The following is a 13,047-nucleotide window of genomic DNA, read 5'->3' as shown; positions in this document are numbered from 1 at the left end:
GAGAGATGAGGCAAAGACCTAGGGGATAGAAAAAAACAGCTGGATTTTTAAGGACATTGTATCTGAGGCTTTTCATTTATTGAATTGTTAGCTGAAGAAGTCTAGTGCACAAACTGTGTGCGCGTGCACGTGTGCACGTCACAAGCAATTTATGGTGTCAGAAAACACTTGTGTGTGAATTGCTTAATGAATCAGGCATTTATTTTTTATATTGTATTTATTTATTATTTATATGTTGATTTATCCCCATCATGCTGATCCACCATACCTGTCAGAAAGAACCAGAATAGCACTAGTTATGTTTCTGAAGTGTTGCTGCAGCATTTACTCAAGTTGGGGGGCTAAAACTTTATGCAATGTTTTGAGGGTCATATAATCAAATAGGACCTCAAAATTTGCTCCTGTAACTTTGGGCTAAATAGTGAGTGCATATTAAAAGGTGATTTGAGGCTCCTTTTATTTATGTTTGAGCAAAGGATACTAAGTGCTTGAAACACAAATTCGAAATGCCATTCCCAAAACAAAAATAAAGACGACCATCAGATGCTTTAAAAATAGGATAATTGCCCAGTCATGCAAAGAGAACCAGGTGGGCCAAATTCTGTACTTCTGAGGATCCCCACTGAAATAAGTCGCACTCTGTATAGGCAGAGGGGTCCAGTTTTGCAGAGCTTCCTTTGCAGGTTCAGGGCCCAAATGCATTTTGCATTGTACCCTGATGGCCACTAGACTCAGGTGACCTAGATTTCCCAAATTCCAAAGATGGTCAATGGAGAGGGACTTACCACGGTATGTGAGCTTCCAATACCAAGTGCTTATTGGTTTGCCCTTCAGAAGCAAATAAGAAGGCAATGCAAAGACTTCACCCAATTCTGTGTGCTCATGGGAGGCCGTACTAGTGAGGAGCTGCATTCTGCCCCAGCTGGAGCTTCTGGGACTTAGAGTAGCACTTGAGGTAGTCAAAATAAGTTTTTTGTTTTGTTTTGGGGGAGGGGGTTTCAAAAGAGAATTTTGTCATTCAAATATTTTCTTTTTTTAACTTTTTGAAAAAATTTGGTTCATGTTTACTGGGGGTAATTGTTTGAAATTGTTGCCTTGAAATATGAGATTCCTTTTTTTTTTTTTTTTAAAGATTGTTTACAGTTTGGCAATGTTTTTTCTCACTGGAGAAGACTGATATATTTTTTTCCCCTCTTCTCTCTTAGCTGAACCCAGAAAATGTATCCCGTCTGTTGTAGTTGGAGTAGTTGGGATGGGTCATGTGCCTGGAATAGAAAAGAACTGGAACACTGACTTAAACATCCAGGAAATCATGAGGTAACTTTCTCTCCTTTTTGTATATTGATTTCATAGCTCCTCAGCTTTACAATCTGCACTAGCCTTTGTTTTTAATGCTTTAGACATCTTGCTCAGGTCACCCAGAACTGTGGGCCTCACTGGTCTGCCTCAACAAGAGTGAGTTTTGCTGCTGCTAAGCTGTGTGTCCGCTCCCCACTTCACCAGCTTTTCTGCCTGGCCAGCAAACTCTTCAGGACTCTGTCAGTCCAAACCTTGCCTTGTAGGTAAGTTAGTGAACCCCAGTTCCCTGGAGACATCTCTCGGGAGTGTCCAGTCCCTCGCACTGGATGCTGTTATTAAGTTCACTGCCTCCAAAGAGATGGTGCCCACATTAGCTTGTTAGGTTAGCTGAAGACCCACATTTCACAGCAGCACTGAGAAAGTTTTGTAATAACACATGAATAAGTTTATTATCAAATAACTTAGGTATAAATGATTTCAAGTAAGAGTATGCTGTGTTGTTGTAGCCATGTCGGTCTCAAGGTATTAAAGAGACGAGATGGGTGAGGAAATATCTTTTATTGGACAGACCTGAAGAAAAGCTCTGTATAGCTCAAAAGCTTGAGTCTCTCACCAACAGAAGTAGGTCTAATAAAAGATACTATCTACCTTGTGTCTTCATGTAAGAGTGAAAGAGAGATGAAAGGTTACTGACAAAACATGCTTTCTAGTGACTAAAACTTAATGTCAGCAAGTTACAATCTTTGTCAAAGCAGGTCTCTCACCTATAGTCCATTCCCAGAGACGTCAGCCCCCTTGGTTGAAGGATCCACCTTTCTCAGATTTCTAGAGCTCTGGCCTCTTGTGTCTTTTAGTGGCCAAAATGTTTTTTTGTTTCTACTTATAATTCCTAAAGTCCATTGTCTCTGTTTCAAGAGCGAGGAAGGCTTCCTAGGGGTATAGCCTCCATCCCTCTTGTGAATGCTAAGTGATCATCTCTGCCCGGCTTGCTAGTTTGATAGCTGCATTTTACTGCACGTGTAAATGTACTTTCATTGTTTCTGGGCTTTTGTTGTTTCTGGCCTTATCAGGCTCAATGTACATTGGAGACACAGTCAAGCAGGCAAAGCAACATTCCTTTGTCTAGGACAGGCTGGGCTTATGCATGATTGACAAATACCTTTTACAAACATATTTGCAGCACATATCTATAATTCTTTATACTCTGCATGTACATATGTCACTCAATATTATTAATGACCAGCATATGATCAGTTTGGGTAGGATACCTTACATGACACTTTTTAGATACAGGTTGTGACAACAGTGAGGAGGGGCAATGTGTGTGCCAGGCCTGATGTGAGCAATGGTATGGTGTGCCCTCTGCCAGTTGGCATTGTGGGGCTCTGGGTCTGTCATAAACAGATAGCTAAGGGTTAATGTCTCTTTCACCTGAAGCACCTGACCAGAGGACCAATCAGGAAACCGGATTTTTTCAACTTTGGGTGCAGGGAAGTTTGTGTCTGAGTCTTTGTTTTCTGTCTGCCTGCTTTCTCTGAGCTTTGGAGAAGTAGTTTCTACTTTTTAATCTTCTGTTTCTAAGTGTAAGGACAAAGAGATCAGATAGTAAGTTATATGGTTTCTTTTCTTTGGTATTTGCATGAATATAAGTGCTGGAGTGCTTTAATTTGTATTGTTTTTGAATAAGGCTGTTTATTCAATATTCTTTTAAGCAATTGACCCTGTATTTCGTCACCTTAATACAGAGAGACCATTTGTATGTATTTTTTCTTTCTTTTTTATATAAAGCTTTCTTTTAAGACCTGCTGGAGTTTTTCTTTACTTCAGGGAAATTGAGTCTGTACTCACCAGGGAATTGGTGGGAGGAAGAAATCAGGGGAGATCTGTGTGTGTTGAATTTGCTAGCCTGATTTTGCATTTCCTCTGGGTGAAGAGGAAAGTGCTTTTTGTTTCCAGGACTGGGAACGGAGAGGGGGAGTCACTCTGTTTGGATTCACAGAGCTTGTGTCTGTGTATCTCTCCAGGAGCACCTGGAGGGGGGAAGAGAAAAAGGATTATTTCCCTTTGTTGTGAGACTCAAGGGATTTGGGTCTTGGGGTCCCAGGGAAGGCTTTTCAGGGGGACCAGAGTGCCCCAAAACGGGTGGTGGCAGCAAGTACCAGGTCCAAGCTGGTAACTAAGCTTGGAGGTTTTCATGCTAACCCCCATATTTTGGACGCTAAGGTCCAAATCTGGGACTAAGGTTATGACAGGGTCACAATGCTACAGCAGTGAAACGGTGTATAATACTTGCAGGTTGTTCTTACAACAAAGATGAGAGAAGCTGTAAATGGAAAAAAAAATGAACATAGTTGGATTTCTGGAGTGATGTATCTGATCAGAAAACGGTCTTGCCATAGAAGAAAACGTATTTATCTGTGTTTAGTGCTTTTAAAATGAATGTAGGGTACGTGATTCAGAGGTGAAACCTGCAGTATGTGAAACAAGAAGCTTCAAATATAGCTTAACCAAAGAGTGAGACACTCTTGACCTCTGGGCTTTGGTTGTATTCAGGCAGCGCTGCCTCTTGAAGTGCAAAATCACAGTTTCTCATAATCCATTTACTAAGAATAGCAATGAAACTGTGGCAGAACAGGAGACTACAAAGGCTAGCCCCACCTGCTCAGGATCTTTAGCAGCTGCTGTCCATGCTGCCCTGGCTTCACTGCTATTGTCGCTCAAGCTAGTTTTAATTTTTCAAAGCTATCATGGGTGTGTCTACATGTGCTGCAGTCACACCTCCGGATTTGCAGTGTAGACATACTCATGGTACCTTTAGAATTCAGCCCAGATCAGCAGGTTCCAGAATTCGCCATTTGATTCCCCCCCCCCCCTTTGAATCTAATATGCCCCATCATTGTAGTACCTGAGTGCCTCAAATTCTGTAATGTATTTATCCTCCCAATACCCCAATGAGGGAGGGAAATCCTTTTATCCCCATTTTACAGAAGGGGAACTGAGGCACAAAAAGGCTTGCCCAAGATCACATAGGAAGTCTGGGAATTGAACTCAGGCCTTCCAAGTCTTAGGTTTGTGCCCTAACAACTAGACCATATCTTTTGACAGCTGGTTAGTAGTCTCAGTCCAGTTGCTAGTGGACAGAGATCCAGATCATAGTTATAGTAACTGGCATTATTGGTACATTTGTTTTGCATTTTCATTAGTGAGGTTGAAGGCTGAATGGCGTGGAAACTGACCTGCCTATCTTCATGCCTGCACAAGGGATCCCTTTAAGTCAGGCTTAAGACATTTTGACTGAACTGACACTACTCAAGGCTGTGACTGTGGGGGAGTTGTCAGTCCAGCATCTTTCATAAGACACTAAGTTTGCTTAAATTCTCCTGTTTTTTTAATAGTATAAATAGGTGTGGCAGAATTTGTTCTAAAAATTATAAAATATGAAAAGATATTGATAATTTTTAAGCATTTTTCAATTTTTATCAGTTTACATTTTCACAATTGCAGGAAATTGTGGTATGGGTCAGACAAAAATTATTTAATGACAATGGGCATGGATTCAAAAAGTGAAAGCTTTATAACTGTCGAAACACAAATTGTCAACGTCATGTGTCAAAATATATGAAGTAAATATCTTCAAATTGAGTTCTAATTTAAGCAGCATTTTTCTTACTTTGCCTATCTGTAAGGTTTGAATATAACCAAATAATGGAAATAGTTTTGTCAGTTTGTGTGCGTATGATGAAATTGACGTTTACTGCCATTTACTGATAAAAATCAAATCCTCGCAAGCTTAAGTATAAAGCAAGTAATAACCCTCAGAGTACAGCCATTCTCAAACCCTGACTACTTGGCTGGAGGATGAGCTTTAAGCTTTCTCAGCATATTTGAGAAGCACAGTTTGTGGGGTTATGGCTATGTATTCTCTGAGTATTCTTCCTAGATTTAAAGTTCTCTTGCTGTACTGCAGATACCGTTATTATGCTTCAGGAGGGGCAAAGTGCTCTGGAAATAACCTTTCTTAGGATTCAGAATCCAAACGTGTATCCATTTACAGATTTTTGGATCATCCCATATTGAACTTACTGCTAAGTGCAATCCCCTTTGGGTTTATATTCAAATGTGATTTAAATTAGTTGAAAGGCTGAAAAAGAGGGAAAAGCAACTAATAAGAGGATGTAAAAAGATGGAAGATAAAGTAGCTCTCTCTCTCTCTCTCTCTCTCGAGTTGTAACGTTTTCCAACCCCTCAAAATACAAGGATCTTGTTTATATTAGGAAACTTTTATATCTTTGTAACTAAATTAATTTAAAATCAACCTAGTAACCCTGTGCAAATCTCTAATATATGTACACATTTAACCCAGTTTAAATCATGGTAATATAGATTCCATTTAAAACAGTTTGTCTGTATTACAGGATTGCACCAATGTAACTAAATGTAAATACACTTATTTATACCAGTGAAACTTTTCTAGTACTGACAAGTCCTGACCCTCTTTAAATCTTCATACTGATGTTTAACTTACGCCACCTCACACATCACCTTTGATTTTGGTTCTTTGTAGTTAGGTGAATAGTCCCATTAAAAACAATTCTGTATAGATTTAAATGTCTCCACAATACTCCTGACAGCATTCTTTGTGCTTGTTAGGAATTCTGATGGTAAAAGAGGTCAAGCTCCTTAAGGAATTAAAAGTTGTGCCCTACGTGACTGGAAAGGTCATTGGTCCAGATCCTCAAAAGTATTTAGACTTCTGCTGATTTCAGTGGAAGTTAAGTTAAGAGCCTAAATACTTTTAGATTTGGAATAAGATGTTGGATGTAATCTATAACCTTGAAAGAATCATTTGCTCTGTCTTAATATACCTATTCCATGCAAGGGCTCCTGGTACTAGTAAGGAAGTGTGTTGTAATGAGAAACATTGTGGCAGAAATGATCAGTGTTTAATGAAAATATGGAAGGATCTTTTTCTTCCAGCTATGTGAATGATAACTTTGTGTTTATCACCTTTACTTCAGTGTGCCTCCACCATCAACTTCGAGTAAGGTTCTCAGATTTGTCATAAAGGCAACGGTTTTCGGACTGATGGGATATGGCTGCTACCGGATAGGACAAAGGACAGTTCAATTTATTCTCTCGATGCCAACAACACAGAACTGTCTTCAAAGGCTGACAGAAATTAGACCTCGACATTGAACGCCCAGTTGAAATACTGTCTGGAGATAATTGCAGAAAAGAGTTCTAAAGACAACACATGCTAATTGGGATGAAAAAGAGGGACTGAGGATTCTTGTCATAGGTTCCGTTTGATGCTGAGCAGTGCTGAATTGCTGTGAAGTGAATGGGTTGCTATTAAAAGCTACACCAGCTGTGACCTAATGAATAAGTCTGCTTCCTGATAAGTGTGTGGTATGAAAGTACATGATTCCAGTTTGAGGTAAATGAAATATGTTACACATATATATTATATATCATATTCTATATTATGTGTATATATAATATATATTTATGATGATGTAGTACAGACAGCGTAAAGAGTGTATATTCTTGACTTTTTTCAGAGGAACAGAGCAACATAAGGTAACTTAATTGTGTTTCTGCTCAACAGCGCAAGGACATCTCTGAGTAGTGTTTCGGTATAATAATACCAAATGATCATTCCTGGTGCTAAGCACCTATAAAATGATTTAGAAGAATATCTTCTTACAGAAAATTTTGTATACATTTAGTTTTTTTTAAACTTCAGAGCTTTCAAAAAATATCAGAACGGTACAGGCTGTCAGACGTACACCGCCAAGTTTCTTTGAGCCTTATTAAAGAACTGAAATGTTGCCTTGAGAATTACACCTTACCTTACAGACATCAGTAATAGTTTTCTCCTCTGTTGGAAAGGTACATACCCTTATCAGCAGGTGTTGCTTAATTTCCAGTGTTTACAGGGCACTCTGTTCCTTTTGGGTTCAATTATTTAACCGTATTAGTTAGCCAAATCCTGTTGGCTTTAAGTTCAGTATTATAAACTTTTGAGGTTAGAACTACTTACTGTCTAATTTACTTTTCACATCGCAAAGCTTTCTTTATTTGGACAAGATGTCTGGGGTTGATATGCAGTACTTGATCTTACTTTTCTCCCCCCACACATGCAATGTTTTGTTTATCAGTAAAATTTTTCAGTGGATGAGTATTTTACTTATTTAATAGAAAGAAAAGCAAAAATCAATTAATTTTTTTAAATAGCTATGGGGTTGGAGTTTTTTTATCTTTGCTGTCTGTTTGTAGAATTATGGGTATGACTTCAACTACTGTAACGTTAAACACTTTTTTTCAGTACATCTACTTCTAACCCTATGTTCATTATGTATCCATAAGACAGGGTTGCCCTTGATTATAAGTGCCCTTTGAAACAAACTATTCCCTCCCCAATGGTGTAGCAATCATAATTGTCATATCAATAATGTTTTAATCTCTTATTTTATGTTAAAGAGGTCCATGTGATACTGGAGCTCCTATGCAACTGCAGATTTGTTGAAGTGAAGTCCATATCTGTTCTGATACCTTTATGTGGGGAGGAGGAACTGAATCTGAGGGATGGCAGCAAGGAGAGGGTGATTTTGGTTTTCATACAATTCAATAAGGTTACCAAACTGTGCTTGGTTATTGATAGAGTATGTTTCCAAAGTCTTGTGTGGGGGAAATGTCTTCACACATTTGCCCAACATTTTTGTGTCTGACCTTCATGCAGTGTCTTTTTAAAAGCTTTTTCTCTTTAACCCTAAAGAAATGAATGGCCTAATCCTGTTTGCATTTATGCTACTGACATCACTGGTGAGCTGGTATATCTGTTGGGCCTGGTACTCCATTGCCTTGCACTTTGTGTACTTATTTAGATCCCAATCCAGGAAACCACTTGTGGAGATGCTTAATTTAAAGGATGTGTTTAAATCCATCCTGATTAAAACACATATTTAAGTGCTTTTCTGAATTGGGGTGTGCACCTGTGCAAGGGAGTGTAAAATACTACCTACTCAGAGTGGCTGTATTTCGTACTCGCTTTTCACAGATGTAAGCGACAATGCAGGACACAGCGGAATTGGGTCCTTCGTCTTCAGTTTTCTATTTATTAATGTTTGAAACAAGCAGTGATCTGCATTGAGCTTGAAGGCAGAATTAGCAAAAAACTGACTAGAGTGACCACCGGAATTCTGAGTCTTGTTTTTTTTGTAATAATTTAATAAACTGTTTAGCAGTCCTCTTTGAATAATTTTATTATATTTTTATGTACATTTTTAAAGAAAAAGCTTAAGCCTATTCTTCTCCTGGCTTTAGTGACCTACCAAAAGATTGGGAGTTTTTTCCTCTCCTGAGATTTCTCTAGGAGGTTTAGTTCAATGTATTAATGTTTTGCTTTAAAATATCTGTGATCATATCTGTGCTCAGGTAATTTTACACAAAAGAAAAAAAACTAAGGAAAATTGCAGACAAATGAGCCTTAAATTTGGGTGGGGCTAGCACTAAATGATTGTCTTGGAGCATTTTCACATGTTTAGTGTGTTTGTTTTTTTCCACATCTGCACAATTACCCACACCCCTGGAAAATGGTTACAATGTCAGTTACTCTTCAATTTTTATGACAATTTGATTATTACCAAAATTTATTGTTTTTAAGTGTATTGTTTCCCTTTCTGTGTCTCTTAAAATATATAAACAGATTCTTGAAACAAGCTGTTTGTTGATGAAGAATTTGTTCTCAAACTGGCAGATCATCAAAACCCACAAGTGTTTATCCTGGGGCAATCAAATGCCTTATGAATTTGCAGATCTAACAGCCCTATGAATCCACATATAAGTAGTATATGTTGTATACTTGATGTGCTATACTATCTGTATAACATGCTCAATGTGTTACCCTCCATTAATTTCCCTCAGTGTTCTAGCGTCAATCCTTTAAGTGTTAACAACATCCAGTGAAATTTAAACATATGTTGAATTGTCCCAGCCCTCACTCAACCCTGTGAAGCCATATTGTACTTTTTGGTAAACTGTGCATTTGCTTTATGCATTTGTACATCTTATGTCAATTTGAAGTATTTTTAACAAGCGTGTGCCTTTTAGTCTACAGCAGTTTCAAGTAAACAGCAGTATGTTCTGTGTTATCCAAATAAAATATTTTAACCACTGTTTCTCGTGAAGCCATTTATTTTTGGTATTAGTCATCATTTTTAAAAAACAAATATTGGTCAACTAAAGTAGATGCAAAATATGCACATCACCTAATGTATTTTTCTAAACCATGACTATGGTGCTGAACAGCTTGGCCGAAATCCAGCAAAGCACTTAAATCCATGCTTAAATTTGAGCACATCAGTAGTTTCATAAGAAGTAGATCATGTGGTTAAGTGCTCTGCTTTGGATCAGAGCCAGAACACTCAGTAGTTTGAAGGACTGAGCCTCATAAGAGGCTAAAGGTGAATGAATTTGTGGCAAAATAAAACCAGAATGTATTTAATCTTGAAAATTGGACCAGATTAATCAAAATAACCCTTGCAAAAATATATGTGCAAAGCTTTTATTTTGTCAGGATAATGTTTGTATTGAAAATAAATCCATTTGTAACACAGTTATAATAATAGGTATATCGATCTCTTAGAACTGGAAGGGATCTTGAAACGTCATTGAGTCCAGCCCCCTGCCTTCACTAGCAGGACCAAGAACTGATTTTTAACCCCAGATCCCTAAGTGGCTCCTTCAAGGATTGAACTCACAACCGTGGGTTTAGCAGGCCAATGCTCAAACCACTGACCTATCCCTCCCCTTATAAATTAGATATATAATAGTCAATTTACTGAGACTAGAATATTCTATGTGATTTGCCACTCAACTGCCTTTGCTTTTTGTATACATTCTTGTGAAGAAAGGGAGCTTATGCAGCCCTGTGGACATAAGCATTAAGTCCTGTTATCCTTTCTTAGCAAAACTCCTGCTGATGGCAATGTGAGCTTTGACTGAATGAGTGCTGAATAGGCCATTTAGATGAGAAGCAGACGCTGTTTTTAAATAAATGTTAAAGTGCTGGCCACCGAACTTCCCTCTGACATGCCACTGAAATAGTTAAATAAGTTCTGGAAGTACTGTCTCAGTTGGGGCCCAATCTGGCAAGGTGTTGAGTGGAGGGGGGTCCTTGTTACCTTCCAGAATTGGACCCTCATTTTGCGGCTGAAAAAAAAATGTATCCGGGGCCAAAAGAAAGTCTTAAAGTAAAATAAAAATGACTACACTTTCAGCAAAGATGATCAATTAGCTAACCCAATGGAAATAATACACAATCATTGGGCAATTCAGTGTATGAGGGGGAGGTAGCTAAATCAAAGGAATGCCATGCTCTCTCTTCTCCCACCCGCATTCTTTCTAGTATGTTTTTAATCTACTCTTTTATATAGGAATAGAAGCCACCTGCTCTTATAATCTATTGTTTATCACTGCTGTATACATACATTTGGCCAAGATAGTAGTATAATTAAAGGTCTTTTTTTAATAGACGCTGACATAATACTGAATCAAATTTTAATTACTGAATTAAAAATCACCCAGAGTTCCACTGGAAGTTGCTTATTTGAAGCTATGCATGTGAAATGTAAAACCCTTTTAAAAGTGCCAGTTATGAGAAATATAACAAGTTATCTCAAAGTGCCAGACAGTAGTGGGAACTACACATTAAAAAAGAGGAAAATTGTTAATTGTGTAATTCTAAGACAAACTTGTAGTTATTTGCTGTTTCCCTCTGAAATTAAAATAAACTTTAATTTTAGACTTTGGTGTTTCAGGACTGTTTCTTTGCAAGTCTGATAACTCCTATCTAATAAATTATTTTTACAGCTGCACTAATGAAGGGCCATATCCAGCATGTGGCTAAGCTCATTCACCTGCCTTTTGATATTGACTGCAAGTCTGAGCTACATTGGGGAGCAGCTGAGTGTCAACTAGGCTAAAATGGGGAAATACCACTATGTGGCAGATTCCCACGGCACTGCGTAGCCCTTCATGCCAGCTATGTGAAGTGAAGGAGAAACAGATTGAACAGATGTTCTGCTCAGCATTTCTATGTTGAGGCAGATGTATTACTTGTCAAATTGCCATGTATATTGTTCTTCTTTTGCCTGCTGTATTCTTATTGGGAGGGAGTCAGATGAGAGCTTCCTCTACTGGGGGAGCCAATGGCAGCAAAGAAATGGAGTTATCCTTTCTGCCACCATTAGCAGTGGGGAAAAGGTAACTGAGAGGCACAAGTAGCAAGGAGGTTGTGCCATATTTTTCTTCACAGGTCCTGACCTTCAGCTGTGTGTCCCCTGCCTCTTGCTTGATGCCAGGTCCTTGTGTTCCAAGAGGCTGTGCTGGTGCAAAGGCAGCTCTTAAGACCTCGCAGCTTTCCTTTCACTCATCTGGAGTGTTCTTTATATTTTTTTTAAATACTATAAGGGGAAGACTTCTGATTCAGTTTGTTTATCCAAAACAGCAGTCATGCCATCACTTCCACCTCTCACCCAATCCCAGCATTGATGCAAAATATTTTAGATGTGTGCTGTGCTGAGGAAAGAAGTGAGAGTTCAGCTTTTTTTTAAAAAAAAAAATTACCCATAATTCTTTTGTTTAAATAAATGCATCTCCTCCCAGCAAAGTAAAACTCCATGTCAAACAATGGTACAAACTGCCAGCCGTCAGCTATGAAGGTAACACACAATAATGGTGCACAAAATAATTAAGGTCCAGTTTCTGACCCTCTGGTATTTTGATTTATAGCAGAGGCCCATAACTGCAAAAGCAGCCCCTCTGGTTTCAGTGGAGTTACTTGCAGAATAAGATATTGCTCAATATGAGTAATGCTGGCAGAATCTGGTCCTGTTTTACTTTTAACTGCTGTGTTCTGCATGCTTTAAAATGTTCAGTTCCATTAACTGGCTGCAAGTGGTATGACAATAGCAATATATTTTTTTTAAGTGGAGGTAACTAATCTACTTTGGTAAGAGAATAGTAGTATTTTGAAATGTTCCCCAGTGATGGCAAATTGAGAACTATGTGCAACTTTTATTTTTTGACTATGGAAACTGTTATAGTACTAAACTTACATCCAGACACAATCATGATTATTAGCAATACAAGCACCCTATATAGTAACTGCCTAGAAGTCAGTCCCAGAACGGGTGTAATTTCTGAAGTTCTTTCTCCCTCTTCCCCTCAGCCTTTTGTTACCATCGAGTGAGCTATCCAGATAGCACCGGTGTTACTTTAATAAATCATGCAATGGTTGCCCATCTCTCTTCCATCTTCTCCCTGTTGTGACTGACAACAGACATAAATCTAAGCAATTGTTGTCTTCCTCATGTTCAATCCTTTCTCTGTCCTATAATGGGATTATGACATTGGAGATAAACCAACCAACCCTGTCCAGTGATGCCTTCCTCATCCAAACTGACTCAGAACCTTAGGAGAATCATTTTGCCACACAACAACTGAAGAACTTCTGTGTGGAAGTTGGTAATATATAAAACAAATTAAGATGAGGACAAGGTAATAGCAGAGTCACATTGTGATGATTAAAAATATTTTCCTAATGTTGTTTTTCCATGTGAGCATCCAGGGATGTCCAATGCACCATGAATGCAAAGAGAGGTGGTTCACACAATAGGAAATTGAGTGGAGAGTTGAGTTCCCTCTAAGCTGTGTCACCACGCAGCAGCTCAGGGCTGCAGTGGG

The 13,047-nt window shown here is 38.5% G+C and overlaps 1 protein-coding gene across 5 annotated transcripts in view; it reads left to right on the top strand.

Annotated features, from left to right (window-relative positions):
* The window catches only part of TRABD (TraB domain containing), a 51,362-nt gene extending 41,883 nt beyond the window's left edge, over positions 1 to 9,479 (top strand). For all 5 annotated transcript variants that reach the window (XM_030549210.1, XM_030549206.1, XM_030549208.1 and 2 more), the window contains 2 exons: positions 1,206 to 1,317; positions 6,318 to 9,479. In XM_030549210.1, coding sequence (XP_030405070.1) covers positions 1,206 to 1,317; positions 6,318 to 6,495 — 290 coding nt within the window. In that variant the 3' untranslated portion in view covers positions 6,496 to 9,479. The remainder of the gene's footprint in view (positions 1 to 1,205; positions 1,318 to 6,317) is intronic.
* Positions 9,480 to 13,047: the final 3,568 nt, after the last annotated feature.

Source organism: Gopherus evgoodei, chromosome 1 (assembly GCF_007399415.2).
Source record: "Gopherus evgoodei ecotype Sinaloan lineage chromosome 1, rGopEvg1_v1.p, whole genome shotgun sequence".
Classification (NCBI taxonomy): Eukaryota; Metazoa; Chordata; order Testudines; family Testudinidae; genus Gopherus; species Gopherus evgoodei.
Note: the sequence above shows the minus strand (reverse complement) of the source record. Positions and strands in the feature narration are given on the sequence as shown.